The 23,668-nt window shown below is 40.2% G+C and overlaps 3 protein-coding genes across 3 annotated transcripts in view; 1 reads left to right on the forward strand and 2 right to left on the reverse strand.

Annotated features, from left to right (window-relative positions):
* LOC132155512 (extracellular calcium-sensing receptor-like) overlaps positions 1–17,797 on the forward strand; it is a 69,274-nt gene extending 51,477 nt beyond the window's left edge. The window contains exons 2-3 of the mRNA XM_059564303.1: positions 17,244–17,409; positions 17,584–17,797. Coding sequence (XP_059420286.1) covers positions 17,244–17,409; positions 17,584–17,797 — 380 coding nt within the window. The remainder of the gene's footprint in view (positions 1–17,243; positions 17,410–17,583) is intronic.
* The window catches only part of LOC132156005 (uncharacterized), a 156,472-nt gene that overhangs the window by 62,079 nt on the left and 70,725 nt on the right, over positions 1–23,668 (reverse strand). The gene's annotated exons all lie outside the window — the stretch shown is intronic.
* The window catches only part of LOC132156003 (acetyl-coenzyme A transporter 1-like), a 249,357-nt gene that overhangs the window by 43,626 nt on the left and 182,063 nt on the right, over positions 1–23,668 (reverse strand). The window lies entirely within an intron of this gene.

Here is a 23,668-nt window from a genome sequence, read left to right on the forward strand (position 1 = left end):
GGGAGCATGCCCCCGGACTCCCCTACAGGGGTAATATCCATCTCACCTTTTTCACCCCTGACCCGTTTTCATGCCTGAAGTACTGTGGTTACAGTATTGGCAAGTGTTTTTTTGTTTTTTTTATAATGTAGACTTCCTATAAAATATTAGTATAAAATACTTTTCTACAGAAAAATATTTGCCTATAAAATATTTCATCCGCATAGGGGCATTTCTCAGATTAAGGGCAAAATTGGGTTGCTGCAATTTAGAAAATTTAAATTCCAAATTTTACTAATTGGAATACATCAAATTATCAGTCCTTAAGTCAGGAGCGACGTTATGAGCTTGGTTGAGACCATAAGATAAGGGAATTTATTATTTTTTTTACCATTTTCTTAACTATGTGAAGTAAATGTGTCATTACCATCACATTATTGAATATATGAAAAAATAAAACTTAAATGATAAATCAGTGCTTTTAAAACATTTTGTGGTTTCACACGGAATCTATTTTATCTCGAACTTAATGGGATTGTTTATTTTTACCTGCAAGATGAATTATAGTCATTCAAGTATCTAAATTTCTGATTCATCAATCTATCTTGGCTTGGAATATAAGCTTATTTTAAATGAATGCCATATATCAAAACTTTTTAATACAGTGATCATTTAGACTGTCCAACATTGTCAGAAATATATAATTGTAGGATGTTTTTGTAATTTATACATAATTTATTGGCAAAAATATGTATGGCGATGGTGATGACATTGCAGTTCTGGTAATGACCATTTGTTGCGGTGATGACAAATCACTGATCATAAGCTATTGTAATAACCAACAACAACAAAAAGACCAGCTAGTAATCTGTTTAAACATCAAAACATAATTTAATCTGATTATGGAAGACCAAACATGAACTGTGTTCCTTGTGAACAATTGCTTAAAAAATGAAACACCACAAACATATCATTCTCCCAACAAAGACATGGTTATTTCAGGCGTTGTATTGAGCATCCCATGGCATGGCTCTGTCTTCATAGTGGTCTTCTGTGCTTTATTGAGGACCACAGGCGCAGGGGCAAAGCAGAGGCAATCTTTAGGAGCTGAGCAGAAACAGTTTAGGATTCGCCAGTTCATGTGGCTGGACTTGGTGGTAAAAATCTACAAACAAAAAGCACAACAGTCATAATTTCACACAACACAAAATAAACTAAATGAAAACCAACACTTTGGAATGTTGTACTACTTGTGTGGTGTCTGCTCAAGCTTACCTGGTGGATTTTCATTGTACCACATACAGTTTCAAGCTGATCTGATATAGATCTGTCATATTCTTCTCTTACTTTCTGTGATGTAGAAGAGCTTGGTTTTTGACCTCTCTTCTATCAGCTTCTCAAAGAACATTCTTCCATCTGGAATTTCTGTTCCACCTGCAACAAGAACATCTGCCCTGCGTTTTAAGGCTGTGCCAACCCCATCAGCTGCACCCTTTCCATGACCTGCCTCTAGGAAATTCCATGTGACCTTTTTAAATCCTAGCTGAAATGGAACAGAGCTGAGACCGAAGAAGTTCTTCTTTAAACGATATTGCGTTGTTGGTCCATCACTTATCATGTGCAGTGTGTTCAGAGACGGGATGAGCTCTTTGAAGTGATAGAGTACAGGGCTCAGATGTGTCCATATGGCTGAGGCATCATGTCGCATTGAAGCGGAGACTGAACATAAGGATTGAGCATCATCAACCGTATAAGCAATTCCTGTGTGTAGGGATACTTGCTTATGAGAGTCTCCAAAATGTACAGCCTGTATTTCCAAAGAATACTTGCACTGATAATTTTCAGCAAAGTCCACATGGAGAATTAACTCATTTTCTTGAAGATGTTCCTTCAGGGCTTTGAGGGTTGAGTACTGATGTGCAATGTTAAAATAATGTTTGCCAAACTTGTTCTTTAGTGCTGCTGTGAAATCCAAGTTCTTTGTGCGCCGCATACACTAATCGGTACTTCTTCAAATCTTTCCAGCAATGACCTTTGACATGATTTGTTTTCCTTTAATTTTCTTTTGATGGTAGGTTTGTCGCAGCTGTGAGACTAATGTGTTATGGAACACAAGTGTCTTCCTGAGATTACCTATTTCAGACAGCTAATTAGGCTATAAGCCTACTGTCCGGACAACAGAAAATGATCCCTCTCTACCAGATAATCTTAACACCTTTTTCTCTAGGTTTGAGATTACAGATGATAAACTAGCACAAAGGCATGTGCTGCCTCCCATCAACCAGGCATTTCAGCTGACGTCAGACAGCGTGAAAAGGGTTTTCTCAAAAATCAACCCTCGAAAGGCGGCTGGTCCAGATCACATCCCGGGTTATGTGCTGAAGAAATGTGCAGAACAGCTGAAGGATGTCTTCACAGTCATATTTAACATCTCCCTCAGCCAATCCATAGTGCTCATCTGTTTTAAGAGTGCAACTATAATACCTCTGCCCAAGACGCCAAATCCAGCCACCATGAATGATTATCGTCCTGTAGCCCTGACCCCAATAGTTATGAAATGCTTTGAGCAGCTTGTTATGAAGCACATCAAATCATGTCTCCCAGCCAGTTTGGACCCATTGCAGTTCGCATATAGAGCAAACCGATCAACGGAGGATGCTCTATCTACCCTGCTTCACCCCAGTTTGACACATTTGGAAAACAGGAACACTTACGCAAGAATTTTATTTATTGATTTTAGCTCTGCTTTTAATACAATTCTACCTCAACAACTTATTGAAAAGTTGCTATTGCTGGGAGTGGATTTTGGCATGTGTAGATGGATTTTGGACTTTTTGACGGAGAGGCGGCAGACAGTCAGAATAGGTAACAAAATATCTAAGACAATCACAGTGAGCAAGGGATCACCACAAGGGTGTGTACTTAGCCTTTTACTGTTTACTTTGTTGACACATGACTGTTCTGCTAGTTTTACCACCAATCATATTTTAAAATTCGCTGACGACACCACAGTTGTTGGCCTTATCACTGACAATGATAAGTCGGCTTACAGAGAGGAGGTGGAACAGTTGACAGCATGGTGTAAAACACACAATCTTGTCCTTAACACCAATTTAACCAAGGAGATGGTTGTCGATTTCAGGAGGACTAGTCGTCTGCACCATCTCCCACTGACCATCAGTGGTTCTGAGGTGGATATAGTACACAGTGTCAAGTTCATGGGGGTCCATTTGACCAATGAGCTAACCTCCAGTGACAACACAACAGCTATAATCAGGACTTTTACTCATTTTTCACGTGACATGTTCATACTCCTTCAGTCTGGTAAAAGATACAGAAGTATCAGGGCAAGAACTAGTAGGCTACTAAACAGCTTTTTCGACACAGCTAGTAGACTGCTTAACCAGAGAACGTGATTTGATAAGTGTATTTTTTTGTATATTTTTGTTTAAACTGTGCTCTTTTGATTAGTTACTATTGCACTGAATTACTGAGTAGTGGATGTGTGAAACAATTTCGTTTTATGTACACCATGAAAATGACAAATAAAGGAATCTCAATCTCTCTGCTTTTGGAGCCATGTCACACCTAAACACAACAATTATAATGAATTAATTTAGTATTCTAAAAACAAATGCATTACTTAATTTAAAATACAGTGTCTTTTAATTGGTAAATGTATATTAATTCATTAAAGATAACATATTCAACATAAATTCTTTAAAGAACAGTTATGTTTAATGTATCTGCCGTCATAACCACCACAACCTGTCATTACCAGCACAAGGTGTAATGTGCTGGTAATGACTGTGCTGGTAATGACACTTTTGTAAAAAAAAAAGTAGCTAGCTTTCTACATGTAATGTACACCATTTTAACTAGTAAAGTGATAAAAATAATCAAAATTTTTTTTTAAATACAGAAATGCAACACATATGGTAATGACACATAATAAGTGTACATGCCCAACACAAAGAATAAAGAATAGATTTACTTACTTTTCTGAACATCAAGGGATCAGTCTTGCAGCTTGAAATCCATGTGCTCCACTGTGAAATAGTTTACCAAGGCTACCAAATAAACTTTTGATGAAAAAAAAAAAAGTAGGAAAGTCCCTTTGTGCAGAGTGTGCTGGTAATGACGGCTAAACCATGGGACATGTAGAAATTAAGCAAAATAAAGTACAAAATGCATATATATATATATATATATATATATATATATATATATATATATATATATATATATATATATATATATATATATGCTTAATCTGTGCATGTAGTTTATTAGTTCAGGTAACATTTAATTCATATGCATATTTTTTATTTATTAATTTGTGATAAAAAATGTTTGACATATGGTATGACATGTGAAAACTCTGGTGGCGGACAACACCAAAACACAGATAATGTACCACAAAACACCAATAAAATGTATTAAAATCATTAGTAAGAGCAGCCATAAAAAAGTCTAGGCTTGTTTTTGTTTATACTAATTAGTGGTGCTAAAATGTATTAGATTTAATTAGTTTTTAAGAAAATTGCACCTTGTGGACAGAAATAGGCCCGAATTCTGGGAAAAACCCATAGATTAATAGCCCACACATGAGATAATCCTTTGCGCAAACGATAAACCCAAAATTCCTATCTCAAAAAATTAGCATATCATGAAAAGGTTCTCTAAACAAGCTATTAAACTAATCATCTGAATCAACTAATTAACTCTAAACACCTGCAAAAGATTCCTGAGGCTTTTAAAAACTCCCAGCCTGGTTCATTACTCAAAACTGCAATCATGGGTAAGACTGCTGACCAGAAGGCCATCATTGACACCCTCAAGCAAGAGGGTAAGACACAGAAAGAAATTTCTGAACGAACAGGCTGTTCCCAGAGTGCTGTATCAAGGCACCTCAGTGGGAAGTCTCTGGGAAGGAAAAAGTGTGGCAAAAACGCTGCACAACGAGAAGAGGTGACCGGACCCTGAGGAAGATTGTGGAGAAGGACCGATTCCAGACCTTGGGGGACCTGCGGAAGCAGTGGACTGAGTCTGGAGTAGAAACATCCAGAGCCACCGTGCACAGGCGTGTGCAGGAAATGGGCTACAGGTGCCGCATTCCCCAGGTCAAGCCACTTTTGAACCAGAAACAGCGGCAGAAGCACCTGACCTGGGCTACAGAGAAGCAGCACTGGACTTTTGGACAAATTTTGCATGTCATTCGGAAATCAAGGTGCCAGAGTCTGGAGGAAGACTGGGGAGAAGGAAATGCCAAAATACCTGAAGTTCAGTGTCAAGTACCCACAGTCAGTGATGGTTTGGGGTGCCATGTCAGCTGCTTGTGTTGTTCCACTGTGTTTTATCAAGGGCAGGGTCAATGCAGCTAGCTATCAGGAGATTTTGGAGCACTTCATGCTTCCATCTGCTGAAAAGCTTTATGGAGATGAAGATTTCATTTTTGTTTTTTGTTTGTCAGTGTAATCTAAAGGCCTTTGCGATGTTAAATTGCGAAGATCTTGAGTTTTCGTTTAAGGGCGTGTCCGTGGCGGCCTGGCGAATTTCGATGATTCGCCATGAAAAATGAAGTTGCTATAACTCAGACATACAATGTCCAATCTGCCCCAAACTTCACATGTTTGATAAGACTCCTGACCTGAACAGATCAACATTCCCAAATTTAGTTATAGTCATAGCGCCACCTGCTGGCAACAGGACGTGAATGCTTTACGCTGCAATGAACTACTCCTAGAAATTTAATAAAATCAACCTTTTTTTTTGGTCAGTCTAATCTAAAGGCCTTTGCGATAGTGAATTGTGAATATCTTGTTATTGTCTTTGTTAATATACTATGTTTCACGTACATGCACGAAAATTGGCACACAAATGTAACACACCAATACCTACAAAAAAGACTCTTGGAGCAAAATTCTAAACCCAACAGGAAGTCAGTTATTTTTTATATTATGAGCAAATTTTGTGTTTTTTTTGCCATTTTCAGGGGTTGTACTTTAACGAACTCCTCCTAGAGATTTATTCAGATCAACACCAAACTTAGTCAGTGTAATCTAAAGCCCTTTGCGATGTCAAATTGCGAAGGACTTGAGGTTTCGTTAAAGGGCGTGTCCATGGTGGCATGGCGAATTTTGATGTTTCGCCATGAAAAAGGAAGTTGCTATAACTCAGACATACAATGTCCAATCTGCCCCAAACTTCACATGTTAGATAAGGTTCCGAACCTGAACAGATTGACATGCAAATATTCAGTTATAGTCATAGCGCCACCTATTGGCAATTGGAAGTGACATATTTTACACTGCGACAAACTACTCCTAGAAATGTTTTGACATCAGTGTCTTTTTTGTGGTTAGTCTAATCTAAAGGCCTGTGCGATGTTAAATTGTGAAGATCTTGAGTTTTCATTAAAAGGCGTGTCCATGGCGCCGTGATGAAGTTTGATGTCTCGCCATCGGAATAAAAGATGTTGTAACTCAGGCATAAAATGTCCGATCTTCCCCAAACTTCACATGATTGATAAGAGTCCTAGCCTGAACAGATCTGTAGGCCAATATTCTATCAGGTGTGGCAAAATGGCTCGATAGCGCCACCTATGCACTTTCAACAGAGTGCGCCTCGAGCTATGTTTCATGTACATGTACAAAAATCGGTACACACATGTAACACACCAATACCTACGAAAAAGTCTCTTGGTACGAAATCCGAATCCCAACAGGAAGTCGGTTTTTTAGAATTTTCTCTGCAAAATTGGTGTTGTTTTTGCAATTTTCAGGGGTTGTACTTTAACGAACTCCTCCTAGAGATTTATTCAGATCAACACCAAACTTGGTCAGTGTAATCTAAAGGCCTTTGCTATGTTAAATTGCAAAGATCTTGAGGTTTCGTTAAAGGGCGTGTCTATGGCGGCCTGACAAATTTCGATGTTTCGCCATGAAAAAGGAAGTTGCTGTAACTCAGGTATACAATGTCCAATCTGCCCCAAACTTTAAATCATGTTAGCAACACTTAGCTAAATGCTAAAGCATCATATTACTGCAGTTAATCAGGAAGTTACTGTAATTCAGGCATACAGTGTCCAATCTGCCCCAAATTGAACAAGTTTGATAAGAGTCCTGTCCTGAACACATCAACATGCCCGTATTTGGTTATAGTCATAGTGCCACCTAATGGCAAAAGGAAGTGGCATGTTTAACACTGTTATGGACTCCTTGTAAAATAATAAAAAGCATCAGCAAGTGGTAAATAGGATGGCAACATGCTAGATACATACTAATACATGCTAGCAACACTTAGCTAAGTGCTAAAGCATGCTACTAATGCAGTGAAACAGGAAGTTACTGCAAATCAGGCATAGAGTGTCCAATCTGCCCCAAATTGAATAAGAGTCCTCTCTTGAACACATCAACATGCCCATATTCGACGATAGTGCCACCTGCTGGCAACAGGAAGTGGCATGTTTAAAACTGTTATGGACTCCTTGCAAAATAATAAAAAGCATCAACAAGTGTTAAATAGGCTTGCAAAATACTAGAAGCATAATAAAACATGCTAACAACACTAAGCTAAGTTTTAAAGCATGCAACTATTGCATTGAATAAGGAAGTTGCTCTAACTCAGGCTAGCAACATCTGATCTGCCAAAAACTTCACACGTTTGACAAAAGTCCTGTACTGAAGACATTAACATGCCCATATTTGGTTATAGTCATAGCGCCACCTACTGGCAACAGGAAGTGATATGGTTAACACTGTTATGGTCTCCTAGGAACATATTAAAAAGTGCCAGCAAGTGATAAATACAATGGCAGCATGCTAGAAACATACTAAAACATGTTAGCAACACTTAGCTAAATGATAAAGCATCATATTACTGTAGTGAATCAGGAAGTTACTGTAATTCAGGCATACAGTGTCCAATCTTCCCCAAATTGAACAAGTTTGATAAGAGTCCTTTCCTGAACACATCAACATGCCCGTATTCGATTATAGTCATAGCGCCACCTAATGGCAACAGGAAGTGGCATGTTTAAGATTTTTATGGACTCCATGCAAAATAAAAAAAGCATCAACCAGTGTTAAATAGGTTGGCAACGTTCTAAAAACATACTAAAATATGCTAGCAACACTTAGCTAAGTGTTAAAGCATGCTACTAATGCAGTGAAAAAGGAAGTTGCAGTAACTCAGGCAAGCAATATCCGATCTGCCCCAAACTTCACACGTTTGACAAGGGTTCTGTCCTAAATACATCAACATGCCTGTATTCGTTTATAGTCATAGCGCCACCTGCTGGCAACAGGAAGTGCTATGTTTGACACTTTTATGCACTATTTGCAACACGTTAAAATATGTCATTGTGTGCTAATCATGTGCTAAAGGATGCTATTAATACTATATTATATATATTATATTATATAATATACTATATTATTATAATATTATATATTATACTATATACTATATTATATTCCACTTATATTTATGACTTTAAATGCTTATTTCTCAACGTTCACCTTTTTACTAAAGCCACTCACTGCCGGTGAGCCCGTGTGCGAGGGCCCGTTCAACGCTGCTTGCAGCTTTGATTTTAGTTATCATTTTAGAGAGATGTAAAAAGACTTCACATATATCTTATTCAGCCCGCTGAGATAAGAGAAAAATGAGAGGAAAAGCTGCTTCCGTACTAATCTGTAGCGCACGTGGGTCATTGTCTGATATGCTTACTATAGCACAGAACACACAGAACTTAAAGGTGCACTGTTTAATTTTTAGCGGCTTCTAGCGGTGAGGTTGCGAATTGCAACCCATGGCTCAGTCCCCCACTCACCCCTCCCTTTAGAGAAGCTACGGTGGCCGACACAGGTAGAGATGTCATCGGTCAAGACAGCAGAGAGCAATGAGATTTCTTTACAAAGGTAAATCAAGGAATTATATTTACTTAATTATTCAATAAATCAATGTAATTGCGAATGTTAATGTACTTGTTAATCATTGTGTCAGTGTTTTATTTGCAAAAACAACAAAGTGACGGAACGCGCTCTGAAGAGCAGTTTGTCCGTTTAGGGCTACTGTACAAACATGGTGGCGACTTCCATGTAAGGGGACCCGCAGTGTATGTAGGCAGAAATAGCTCATTTATCAAATGTTAATGATAAATCCCCTGTTATGTTTGTACTGGCTACTGTATACAGGCCACCAGGGCACCATACAGACTTTATTAAAGAGTTTGGTGATTTTACATCCTAGTTAGTTCTTGCTACAGATACAATTTTAATAGTTTGTGATTTTAATATCCATGTTGATAATGAAAAAGATGCATTGTGATCAGCATTTATAGACATTCTGAACTCTATTGGGGTTAGACAACACATTTCAGGACCTACTCATTGTCGAAATCATACTCTAGATTTAATACTGTCACATGGAATTGATGTTGATAGTGTTGAAATTATGCAGCCAAGTGATGATATCTCAGATCATTATTTAGTTTTGTGCAAATTTCATATAGCCAAAATTTTTAATTCTACTTCTTGTTACAAGTATGGAAAACCATCACTTCTACCACAAAATACTGCTTTTTAAGTTATCTTCCTGATGTATCCAAATTCCTTAGCATATCCATAAATACAGTTGCTCCTTTACGCTTAAGGAAGGTTAAGGAAACCAGTATGACACCATGGTATAATGAGAATACTCGCACCCTAAAGAGAGCAGCCCGAAAAATGGAGCGCAGCTGGAGGAAAACAAAACTAGAGGTATTTCGTATTGCTTGGCGGGAAAGTAACCTATCCCACATAAAAGCATTAAAAACTGCTAGATCCGATTACTTTTCTTCTTTTAGAAGAAAACAAACATAACCCCAAGTATTTATTCAATACAGTGACTAAATTAACGAAAAATAAAGCCTCAACAAGTGTTTACATTTCCAAACATCACAGCAGTAATGACTTACTTGAACTACTATGAACTATGAACTACTTTACTTCTAAAATCGATACTATTAGAGATAAAATTTTAACCATTCAGCCGTCAGCTACAGTATCGCATCAGACAGTGCACTATAGACCCCCTGAGGAACAGTTCCACTCATTCTCTACTATAGGAGAGGAAGAATTGTATTTCGATGATTCGCCATGAAAAATGAAGTTGCTATAACTCAGACATACAATGTCCAATCTGCCCCAAACTTCACATGTTTGATAAGACTCCTGACCTGAACAGATCAACATTCCCAAATTTAGTTATAGTCATAGCGCCACCTGCTGGCAACAGGACGTGAATGCTTTACGCTGCAATGAACTACTCCTAGAAATTTAATAAAATCAACCTTTTTTTTTGGTCAGTCTAATCTAAAGGCCTTTGCGATAGTGAATTGTGAATATCTTGTTATTGTCTTTGTTAATATACTATGTTTCACGTACATGCACGAAAATTGGCACACAAATGTAACACACCAATACCTACAAAAAAGACTCTTGGAGCAAAATTCTAAACCCAACAGGAAGTCAGTTATTTTTTATATTATGAGCAAATTTTGTGTTTTTTTTGCCATTTTCAGGGGTTGTACTTTAACGAACTCCTCCTAGAGATTTATTCAGATCAACACCAAACTTAGTCAGTGTAATCTAAAGCCCTTTGCGATGTCAAATTGCGAAGGACTTGAGGTTTCGTTAAAGGGCGTGTCCATGGTGGCATGGCGAATTTTGATGTTTCGCCATGAAAAAGGAAGTTGCTATAACTCAGACATACAATGTCCAATCTGCCCCAAACTTCACATGTTAGATAAGGTTCCGAACCTGAACAGATTGACATGCAAATATTCAGTTATAGTCATAGCGCCACCTATTGGCAATTGGAAGTGACATATTTTACACTGCGACAAACTACTCCTAGAAATGTTTTGACATCAGTGTCTTTTTTGTGGTTAGTCTAATCTAAAGGCCTGTGCGATGTTAAATTGTGAAGATCTTGAGTTTTCATTAAAAGGCGTGTCCATGGCGCCGTGATGAAGTTTGATGTCTCGCCATCGGAATAAAAGATGTTGTAACTCAGGCATAAAATGTCCGATCTTCCCCAAACTTCACATGATTGATAAGAGTCCTAGCCTGAACAGATCTGTAGGCCAATATTCTATCAGGTGTGGCAAAATGGCTCGATAGCGCCACCTATGCACTTTCAACAGAGTGCGCCTCGAGCTATGTTTCATGTACATGTACAAAAATCGGTACACACATGTAACACACCAATACCTACGAAAAAGTCTCTTGGTACGAAATCCGAATCCCAACAGGAAGTCGGTTTTTTAGAATTTTCTCTGCAAAATTGGTGTTGTTTTTGCAATTTTCAGGGGTTGTACTTTAACGAACTCCTCCTAGAGATAACCCCAAGTATTTATTCAATACAGTGACTAAATTAACGAAAAATAAAGCCTCAACAAGTGTTTACATTTCCAAACATCACAGCAGTAATGACTTACTTGAACTACTATGAACTATGAACTACTTTACTTCTAAAATCGATACTATTAGAGATAAAATTTTAACCATTCAGCCGTCAGCTACAGTATCGCATCAGACAGTGCACTATAGACCCCCTGAGGAACAGTTCCACTCATTCTCTACTATAGGAGAGGAAGAATTGTATAAACTTGTTAAATCATCTAAACCAACAACATGTATGTTAGACCCTATACCATCTAAACTAGAAAAGGTGGTATCCTCACAATTACATTCCTTCTTAGAGAAAAATGGTATATGTGAGGATTTCCAGTCAGGATTTAGACCGTATCATAGTACTGAGACTGCTCTCCTTAGAGTTACAAATGACCTGCTCTTATCATGTGATCTCGGTTGTATCTCTCTATTAGTTTTATTGGATCTTAGTGCTGCGTTTGACCCAATTGACCACAACATTCTTTTGCATAGACTTGAACACTTTGTTGGCATTAATGGAAGTGCATTTAAATCGTACTTATATGACCGCCATCAGATCATAGTAGTGAATGAAGATGTATCATATCGATCACAAGTGCAGTATGGAGTACCTCAAGGCTCAGTACTAGGGCCGCTACTCTTCATGCTTTATATGTTACCCTTGGGAGATATCATCAGGAAACATGGTGTTAGCTTTCACTGTTATACTGATGACACTCAGCTCTATATTTCTTCACGGCATGGTGAAACACACCAATTTGAAAAACTAATGGAATGCATAGTCGATATAAAAACTGGATGACGAGTAATTTCTTACTGCTAAATTCTGAAGAAACAGAGGTGTTAATTATAGGACCTAAAAACTCTGCATGTAATAACCTAGAACACTGTCTAAGACTTGATGGCTGCTCTGTCAATTCTTCGTCATAGGTTAGGAACGTAGGTGTGCTATTTGATCGCAATCTTTCCTAATAAAGCCACATTTCTAGCATTTGTAAAACTGCATTTTTCCATCTCAAAAATATATCTAAATTACAGCCTATGCTCTCAATGTCAAATGCAGGAATGTTAATCCATGCATTTATGACCTCAAGGTTAGATTATTGTAATGCTTTATTGGGTGGTTGTTCTGCATGCTTAGTAAACAAACTACAGCTAGTCCAAAATGCAGCAGCAAGAGTTCTTACTAGGAACCAGGAAGTATGACCATATTAGCCCAGTCCTGTCAACACTGCACTGGCTCCCTATCAAACACTGTATAGATTTTAAAATATTGCTTATTACTTATAAAGCCCTGAATGGTTTAGCACCTCAGTATTTGAATGAGCATTGAATCCTCATTATATTACATTATAATCCTCTACGTCTGCTACGTTCTCAAAACTCAGGCGAGTTGAAAATACCTAGAATATCAAAATCAACTGCGGGCGGCAGATCCTTTTCCTATTTGGCACCTAAACTCTGGAATAACCTACCTAACATTGTTCGGGAGGCAGACACACTCGCGCAGTTTAAATGTAGATTAAAGACCCATCTGTTTAACCTGACTTACACATAACATACTAATATGCTTTTAATATCTGTGACGAGTGGGGCGGGGCCGAGGGACATGGGAGCGAGGCCAGTGGAGTGATTGGAGATGAGCTACACCTGTTCGACCCACCGGTCTCGAGGCCCACGGAGGAGATGGAAGGATATAAAACTGGAGCAACGACAGTGAAGGACGAGAGACGACCAGGCCTGGGCTTTTAGTTGTGTTTTGGTTTTTATTTGCGCGCACCAGTCGTCCGTGAGGGGCTGGTGCGCTGTTTTGTGTTTATTTTGCCTTATTAAATGTTATTTGATTGTCCGGCGGTTCCCGCCTCCTTCTTCCGGATGAATACAAAGGTTATATCGTTACAGTGGTGCCTAAGCCCGGGAGAAGGAGGGACGCGCTGCTGAAGATCCCTCGCCGCTGTGGTGAATCCGCGGTGCCAACGAGCAGGCGAGGAGTGTGCCGCCATGGACGCTCGAGGCGGTGGGCTGGAGCGAGTTGCCGGGGACGGGCGAGCTCGCTACCGGCCGCCCACGATAGGGAGGGGCGGCTGCCGTCCGTGAGGGAGCGGAGGAGTCTGCGTTGTTCGCCAGGTGGCCGGAGCCTGCTGCCATCCGCCGGAACGGGGACGAGCAGGGTACGGGGGACTCCTGCCGGCTGCCCAAAACCGGAGGAGCCGTTGCCGTCCACCGGGCGGCGGAGGAGTGTCGTGCCGTCCGCCGAGGGCCGTCCAGTGCCACCGCCAGGCACCGCGGAGGAGATCGCCCAGCTGGTGGAGGGCCGAGCAGCTGTGCGTCTGGGAACCGGATTTTTTATTTTTTTTTTCTCCTCTCTCCCCTCTCTCGTCTCTGTTGCTCCTCCTTCCATCTCCTTTTCTCTCGCCTCGCCTGGGGGGTGGAGTAGAGCGCAGTCTCGGGAGTACCCCCCGGCCTGCGAGGGGCGATGGGGGTATGTGACGAGTGGGGCGGGGCCGAGGGACATGGGAGCGAGGCCGGTGGAGTGATTGGAGATGAGCTACACCTGTTCGACCCACGGAGGAGATGGAAGGATATAAAACTGGAGCGACGACAGTGAAGGACGAGAGAGGACCAGGCCTGGGCTTTTAGTTGTGTTTTGGTTTTTATTTGCGCGCACCAGTCGTCCGTGAGGGGCTGGTGCGCTGTTTTGTGTTTATTTTGCTTTATTAAATGTTATTTGATTGTCCGCCGGTTCCCGCCTCCTTCTTCCGGATGAATACAAAGGTTATATCGTTACAGTATCCAAATCCATTTAAGGATTTTTAAGCTGCATTAATTAGGTAAACCGGAACCGGGAACACTTCCCATACCACCCGATGTACTTGCTACATCATTAGAAGAATGGCATCTATGCTAATATTTGTCTGTTTCTCTCTTATTCCGAGGTCACCGTAGACACCAGATCCATTCTGTATCCAGATCAGAGGGTCACTGCAGTCACCCGGATCCAGTACGTATCCAGACCAGATGGTGGATCAGCTCCTAGAAAGGACCTCTACATCACTGAAAGACTGCGGAAACCAGGACAACTAGAGCCCCAGATACAGATCCCCTGTAAAGACCTTGTCTCAGATGACCACCAGGACAAGACCACAAGAAACAGATGATTCTTCTGCACAATCTGACTTTGCTGCAGCCTGGAATTGAACTACTGGTTTCGTCTGGTCAGAGGAGAACTGGCCCCCCAACTGAGCCTGGTTTTTTCTCCATTCTGTCCCTGATGGAGTTTCGGTTCCTTGCCGCTGTCGCCTCTGGCTTGCTTAGTTGGGGTCACTTCATCTACAGCGATATCGTTGACTTGATTACAAATAAATGCACAGACACTATTTAAACTGAATGAATGTTGGTCAGTTGCTTTGACGCAATGTATTTTTTTTAAAGCTCTTATAAAATATAAAGGTGACTTGACTTGACTCAATCTAAGGTAATGAAAACATAACGGTTCATTAAGAAAGGTCTTTATACACCTCTGTACACATAGTTATATATATTATACTATATAAAGATTTTCATCTGTGTTCTGAAGATGAACAAAAGACTTCAGGGTTTGGAACGACATGAGGGTGAGTAATTGATGACAGATTTGGGTGAACCAACCTTTTAACTTCTTTTACCTGGAGTGTTCAAAGACACTGAGTACCTTTACATGGACAAAAATAATCAGATTTTAACACAATTAAGACAATACTCTGATTAAGAATCTACCATGTAAACAGAGATTATATTTGAAGTAAACAGAAATTGAATTAAGACATGTAGTATTCCTCTTTTAGTTGCATTACTGAAGTCCAGTATTGATATGTAATCAAATTATTACCGTCGTGTAGGACTTTTCACCTTATTTTGTGACAGGATTGATGGCAAATAAAATAACTTCAACACCGTCATCATCTGAATGCACGTACAAATAATTAACTGCACTTGAAGCTTTCATAAAATTAAAAATGAAACACCCAAAACTGTACTTGACATAAACACGTAGACAAACTCTGTTTATATGTGAAATTCTGGAGGGGACGTCAGATGGTATTGCATGGGGATGTAATGACTTGTTGTGTTGATGGGGATGTAATGAGTGTAACTCTCAACCTGTTATTTTGCTGTTTGAGACATTCACTGTTGTTTTGTAATTCATTATATTGCATATGTGTGCAAATAAAACTTATTTAAAATATTCTGGTTGCATTTTAGTGTTATTGTACAGCATTTTGGTTGTATTAATTGTACTTCAGTTGTATTATATATTGCAGTACTACTTCAGCTGTATTCCAGTAATACTGCAGCTTTACTGCAGTTGTATTTCAATAGTACTTCAGATGTATTGCAGTAAAACTGCAACAATGCAGTTTTTCGTGTCCAAAAAACTGAATAGCAACAAAAACTGCTGTAATGTTTTCTAAGGGGTCATCAAGTCGGTAACGTTATATCAATGATATCGCGTTATGGCAATTTTTTTATAATGTAAAAATTTAAAACGGCATTATCGTGGATTGTATGGCACACCCCTAATATAGTAGCTACATGTGAAATTACATTACACACTCATTCACACACATATATACTGTATGTGTGGCTTAATATTTACTATTAAATTAAACTAGCTTGTGTAATAGATTAAGGGTATAATAATTATATAGATCATAGAGTAATTATAAAAAATAATTATCTCTAAATATCAGACAAAATTGATCTTTAAGAATGTTTTACTATGTAGCGTCCTTTAATTTGGAGTATGACAAACTGTAGATTTATGTGGATTTATTGCACCAGAGATGTCTCACTTTGCTTGAAGCTGATTACAAAATTTTGGTTTTTAGATCTCTAAATCAGGAAGCAGGTTAGCTGTGGAGCGTAAGTTACCAAGGCAATGAATTCTGCTAAAAGCCAAGCAACTTTCATGGTACCTAAAACCCAGGATTGGTTCAAGCTAAACTGAAACTTACTTGGCTAGCCAGCTAAACTAGCTTCATGGTACAGGCCCCAGGGCAGTCTGTAGGAGGTTTTTTTTTTTTCAAAGTACTGATAATGTGAAATTACACATCATTAAAACAACTATTCAGATATTATTGCACACAAAATAAAACACACCCTGCACCACTGTCTTTTTGGCTAATTTGTGCAAAACCATTTGCTAAACTGTCAAAGCTTTATTTTAACCACCAATGCAACTATTCAAATATTTACCTTACCTATACATGCTTGCGAAGGGTTGATGTTGTTTGGTCTCCCTAGGCAAACACAGCTTGCACTGCATAATAGAGAATAAATATGGCCAGGGGTTCACTTCCTTTCCTTCGTGTTCAATTTCAGCAGAATACAACAAGGTTTTCGTTTTCAGCTGAGTCTGCACCACTAATGCCTGTTTTGTCCGTCTGCATCTTTCTTGTGATTTTAGCACCAGTTTGTTCTCCTGCCAATTAATTACTGGAGTAGTATCCAGGGAGCAGTTTGTTGTTGTTTTTTTTTTACTCCGTAATGAATGTGTTTTAAAATGTAGCAAAGTGCAAAACTTCAAACAAAATATACTTAAGTAAAAGTAATATTACAGATATAAAAAAAAGTAGAAGTACACAAAAAAGCTACTCAGTTACAGTAATGCAAGTAATTGTAATTTGTTACTTTCCACCTCTGCCCATTTGGCACCACCTGTTCTTTGAAAGCAACACCCCCACAAACTTTATCATATAATAGTCCGCAAATGGGTCACAAACAGAGAGATGTGGATAGCTCTAAACATCTGCCTGTATCTGTCCCTGAATTATGTCTCTGCAGCTTCAATCCTCAGACCACATACTTGTCAGCTTCAGGGACGATTCAGGCTGAACGGAGTGTACCAGGATGGAGATGTTATACTTGGAGGCCTGTTTGACGTTCACTTATTCACAGTGTTCCCAGAGCTCAGCTTCAGAAAAGAGCCAGATCCACCATACTGTGAAAAGTAAGTGGGTCCAGAATAACAGCATAACTACAAAAGAACATATAGAGAGACATATTTTTTATTTAATTGATGATAAAAAATTCTTGCCATTTTTAGATCTGTTAACTTGTTCACATGATGTAATAATGCCTTCTGTCTTTTAGTTATTATTGCTCTTTATCTTGTTTTTCTTAGATTTAATATGGAAAGCTTCCAGCATGCACAGACCATGGTTTTTGCTATAGATGAGATCAATAAGAATCCAAACCTGCTGCCTAATATTACTCTTGGATACCATCTTTATGACAACTGTTTGATTCTAGGAATGGCATTCCGGGCTGCCATATCCCTGGCTAGTGGAACAGAGGAGTCATTCTCCAACATCAACTGGGATACATTGGCCTGTTAGCAGCAGTAAGTTTCCTGTTAGCCTTTCTAGTGAGAAATCTTCCAGATAACTTTAATGAAGCAAAGTTCATCACTTTTAGCATGTTGATCTTCTGTGCTGTGTGGATTGCATTTGTTCCAGCATATGTGAGCTCTCCAGGGAAATATGCAGTAGCTGTGGAGATTTTTGCCATTCTTGCTTCTAGTTTTGGATTATTGGTGGCAATATTTGCCCCAAAGTGCTATATTATCCTTGTTCATCCAGAGAGAAACACTAAAAAAGCCATCATGGGTAAAGAAACACTAAATAAATAGATTTACGTCACTGAGGTGTAAAATTGTCTGATTTGGCTCTATTGTCTTCGGTGTCGACTCTGTGTATAATATATATATATACAGTACAGACCAAAAGTTTGGACACACCTTCTCATTCAAAGAGTTTTCTTTATTTTCATGACTGTGAAAATTGTAGAGTCACATAATTATTTTTTTTTTCTTGGCACTTGACACTTTTTTATGAATACACACACACACACACACACACACACACACACACACATATATATATATATATATATATATATGGGGTAGTAAAATCAAACACCAAAATGTCCTATATTTAGATATTGGTTGTACAATAAAAGCACTGCAAGTTTAAAAAGCAAATTCCCCAATTTATTATTATTATTATTATTATTATTATTATTATTATTATTGTTATTATTATTATTATTATTATTATTATTAATAATAATCACAGCCTACTTAAACACCAAGATTTGGATTCTGATGTATTTGACTTTTTTTCCCCCTTCATTTCCACATCCATCTCCAACATGCGGTCACGAGAGAAACACAATGCAAGATTATTGTTGATGCATGAATCGACGTTCTCATGATACAACCCATCTGGGGCCCATTTCAATAAATGAATGTATAAGGTAATTTAACATTGCTTACACTTTAAAAAGGTGGAGGAGACTCTGGGTTTAACTAAGAAAATCTGCTTTTGACCAGGTTGGACATACCTCCCATTCTAAAACAGAAAACCCAGAGCGACGAGATTACTTTTTGTACATGCATAAAACAAAAATAAAGACTTTATTCAACAATTCCTTTGTCAACAGTCTCCTCTGTGTCTCTCCACATTAATCAAATTGCCTATAGGCTTCTGTGTCAGCTGTGCCACAAGGATGAGCTGTTTTCTTTCAAATCAAAGCATAAATACATGTAGAAACATTTTATTCACATACAAAAAGTATTCTCGTCGATTCGTAGCGTTACAGTTGAACCACTGATGGCAGATGGACTATTCTGACGATGCTTTTCATACTGTTCTGGACCTTGACAGTATAACTTACTTGGCAATCAGTGGGACAGTCACAATTTCTTAAAATATCTTAAATTGTTTTCTGAAGACAAACACATTTTTTATGGGTTAGGAACGGGATGGGGGTAAGTGAATAATGACAAAAACCCGTGTCTGAAGCATACATTGAAAAAACACCAACTTGTTGGCCGGCGACAGCCTCCGGCGTTACTACCGGCGTGACTATAAATAAAGCACCGGGAGAGCACGTGATTCATCTTCTTCGTCTTCACTGACTGTTTTGTTTGAAACGTGCATCTGAAAGAACCGGTAAGAGCGATCTTTCTCTGTTTATCATGGCGACAACTAGCAAGCATTTAGACAATGTGTGCATCCGTGTCGGCGTTATTTGACACCCGATGACAAACGCGATCTTTGCGTCATTTGTTAGGGTGAAGAGCATGCACGTGATGTCTTTGAGGAGGCAATCTGCGTGCATTGTGAGCGTTTTTTCAATGGAAAAAGTTCCGCTCTCGTTCGTCTCTCTTCTGAAGGAAAAAGGGGGAAAAAAGGCAGCCATCTGCTTCTCGCGGTTCAGGACCTGTCCATGCTGAGGCACGTAGAATGAGCTCGTGAGAATACAGGTGGATCTGTCTGAATGGTTTAAGAAGAGACTTTCCCTTTCGCGCTTGTAATAAAAAAAAAGGCGGCGGACGAGAGAGCGCCTCGGGAGGATGATATTATATCATTAACACTTTCTGATACTGAGGTTAGTGCTCTGCTGGGTTTTTACCCAGGAAACGCAGGAGATATTTGGGGATGGTGAAGAAGCTGAGGCTGAGCCTTCTCAATTCTCCTGTACTGCGTATGTAGAGCTGTTGGAGGTTATTGAGCGAAAATTACCTTTTGACCATAGCCCTCCAGTTCAGGTGAGCCTTTCATTTCTGCATGATCTCCATGCAGAGATTAAAAAGAAATGAAAGATGACGTTTTCTTCTCGCATCCATCGGTTTCGGCATGAAAGTAATCTGCTGACACTGAGGTGATGCGCGAAAGCGGCTATGAGGGAATGCCCCCTGTAGAAAGAGCTAAATTTTTAATAAATAATTTATAAATAATTTTTATCTATGGAAATTTTTTATTTCTGCAGGGGAAACATCCTCTCTTAATCTCCCTCCTTGCCATCTAAGCCACTTCAGAAAATCATCTCACTTAAATGGCAAGGCATACTTAGTAGCAGGTCAGGCTGTGGCTTTATTACACACGATGCTGGTGCTTCAAGCATATCAGACTGATCTGCTAAGAAACCTGGATAAAGGGCAGGGGCCTTTTTTCTGATCAGGTAGCCGAGCTGCGCCGCACCACGGATCTCTCTCCGTGCTACCAAGCAGGCTGCCTCCACCATGGGCAGGACTATGGCGGCCATGGTGGCAGCGGAGAGACATCTGTGGATGAACCTGGCAGACACCGGGAGGAAAGAAAAGGCTTTCTTCTCGATGCTCACGTTTCGCCTTCTGAACTTTTCGGTATTTCTGTTGAGATGGCGATTTGAGAAGTTCAGGGAGACGAAGGTGCACTCTGCTGCTTTCAGATCCTTTATTCCACAAAGGTCCAGGTCTGAGCCCGAACAACATAGGGGACCTGGCCTGTCTCGATCTGAGGATCAAAGACGGGCACAGAAGGCTAGTGTCGCAACTCATGCTCCTCCTCCACCTGTGGGCAGGAGTTAGAGGAATCGTGGGTCACAAGAAGGTAAGCAAAACCTAAAGGGGTGTGATCTAGACGAGGCAGCATTCTCGTCTGTGATACCGAGGTATCTACTTGTTCCCTTTGGGGATTTTTAACCCTCTGGAGTCTAAGAGGTTATCAGGATAAAATAGCCTCATGACGCGTATATGCGTTAATCGACTTCAGAGGGTTAACTTCTGCTTTTATCCTCCCCTTCCTAAATCCCCTGTAACCACCAGCTTTTCACCTGATCGAGGTTAGGTGGAAACCTCTCGCATAACCGTCTCCTATGCTGGACCTATAATGTTTTATGGTTCTATGTTCATAGCAACCACCCTACGGATGGTCCAGACTAAAAGGAGGCGCCCCTTGAGCGGGGCTCCAGTGCAGGAGGGTGAGTGAGTAAATGAAACCCTCTCTGTATATACTTATGTGTATTAAATTGCTGGTGGTTACGTGTCTACTAATAAACCCTGTGAGTTTCCTTTGCAGTGCTCAGTTACAGTGTTTACTAAACACTCGCCAGCACCAGCCATCCGACTTCATGTTCCGGTATTAGGCGGCAGAGGTCACAGGTTTCTGAGAGAGCCTCCTTGATCATTAGGCCTGGCACAGCACTGCAGGGAATTTCATGGATGTCCGGCCAGGTCACCCTGAGGGGTCTCCTGGCCGCTTAGTGGTGCTGTCGCATCTAGCGGGAACTGGAGGTGGCAGTTACAGAAGTCTTCTTGTATATGCTGCCTCAGGTGATGCTCCCCCCGCCGAGGTTTGTAAAATTGAGCTTGCCTCTCCCGTGCGATTCAGTGCCTCTGCGATGCTTAAGAACCTTTAAGTACACACGCCAAGCTTTGTGTACTTTCTCAAAAACACATGGTGGTCAGTGTGCACGTAAACACTTTGCGCACTTTCTAAAATCCATGTAAGTGGTAAGTTTGCACGCAAGACTCTGCAAGCTTTCCGAAATCCTTACGATAAGGGTTACGCGCTCCGCTTTGTTCCCTTTCTTGAGATGATTAGACCTTTGTTCCTTGGGCTCCATTCAGCCAGTGTGTATTTGTTTATACACCTCAAGCATCGCTTTCCTCAACATGAGGGGCTATTTGGGTGATTCTCGTGGTAATTTTGCAGCGCTCCCCTTTTTCCAAAAAAGGGTCGCCTATGAGCGCGCTACTCTGAGCTTGGAGTTCTCTGAGTTCTCTCTTTTTTCCCCAGAGTGCTCCAGTATTGTTTCCATAGATCGAGTTGGTGACTCTCAATCATACTGTTTTGAGATGGAACATTCCATCTATGAGCTGCTCTATCAGAGTGCCACGAGAGCCCCTCCTTAGAACAGTATTTGAAAATCCATGCTATGGTAAGTTCGCACGCTAGTATTCTGCGTTCTTTCTAAAATCCTATATGGTGAGGGCTTCGCGCGGTTGCTTCATGCCCTTTCTTGAGTTGGTAAAAGCCCCGTTCATCTTGGGCGCCACTCCACCTATGTATCTTCGGATACCTATCTAAACGGTGTTGCTACTAGAGAACTGCTGACAGCTCTTTCAGCAAGCTTATGCGTAAGCTAGCGGTAGCCCCTGTGTGACAGGCAAGACTTGGTAGAAATGCTAGGTTCTTAGCCATATCCCTTTAAAGGAATCTTTCCTGATCCCAGGCCTTCAGCTCTACCCTGGGCCGAGGCCCTAACAATTAGGTTGGGTATGTAGTTTAGGCCTTTTGGCCGTAAGGGGTACTGTCACAGACAGCCGTCTAAACGTCCCAGGGGCAACTCCCATGGAAATGGTAGAGTTGGTACTTAGTGCTCGCCATGATTCTGGCCTGCACTCGTCTCAGCATGGCGGCGTGGGTATACTGTTCCCCAAAGTGACCCCTAGAGGATGCAGTTCAAAGTTCCCTCGAAAGGGAACTGTCTAAGGTTACGAATGTAACCATAGTTCCCTGAGTAGGGAACGAGAGACTGCTCGTATCATGTACTGCTCGGTATCATGCCTCGGACGCAAGCTTCAGACGAAGAAGTGTATGACGTGCTCTCCTGGTGCTTTATTTATAGTCGCGCCGGTAGTGATGTCGGAGGCTGTCGCCGGCCAACATGTTTGTGGTTTTTTCAATGTATTCTTCAGACACGGGTCACGACGAGGTGTTCCCAAAAGTGACCCCTAGAGGACGCAGTGTCTCATTCCCTACTCAGGGAACTATGGTTACATTCGTAACCTGAGACAGTTTTACATGTTTTACAGAGCATTGATTCCAAGAAGGCAGCTGGGCCAGATGGACTTGATCCTGGTTTGTTAAAAATGGCAGCAGAAATTATAGTGAAACCAGTCACTTATACCTTTAACCTGTCCGTTTGTACAGATACAGTGCCTATTTCTTGGAAGCAGGCTTACGTCACACCATTACTAAAATCTGGGGATCCATGTGATGCAAATAATTATAGACCTATCTCAAATCTCTCTGTTATAGCTAAGGTTTTGGAGATTTTAGTGTCTGATCAATTAAAAACTATTCTGGTTTCGCAAAATATTCTTAATAACATGCAATCTGGTTTTAGATCTGGACACAGCACTGTTTCTGCCTGATTAAAAGTTATTGATGATATAAAAGTGACAATTGATAAAAGGTTATTCTGTATGGCTGTGTTCATTAACCTTACAAAGGCATTTGACACAGTGGACCACTCCATGTTAATCAAAACCGTGTTGAATATTGGTTTTGGTCATAGAGCTGTAAATTGGTTTCACAGCTATCTCTCTGAACGGATGCAAATTGTAAGACATGGGAATGTAACATCTGATCCTGTCGTCCTAAAAAAGGGTGTCCCACAAGGATCAGTTTTAGGTCCTTTGCATTTTATCGTCTATA

Source organism: Carassius carassius, chromosome 13 (assembly GCF_963082965.1).
Source record: "Carassius carassius chromosome 13, fCarCar2.1, whole genome shotgun sequence".
NCBI lineage: Eukaryota > Metazoa > Chordata > Actinopteri > Cypriniformes > Cyprinidae > Carassius > Carassius carassius.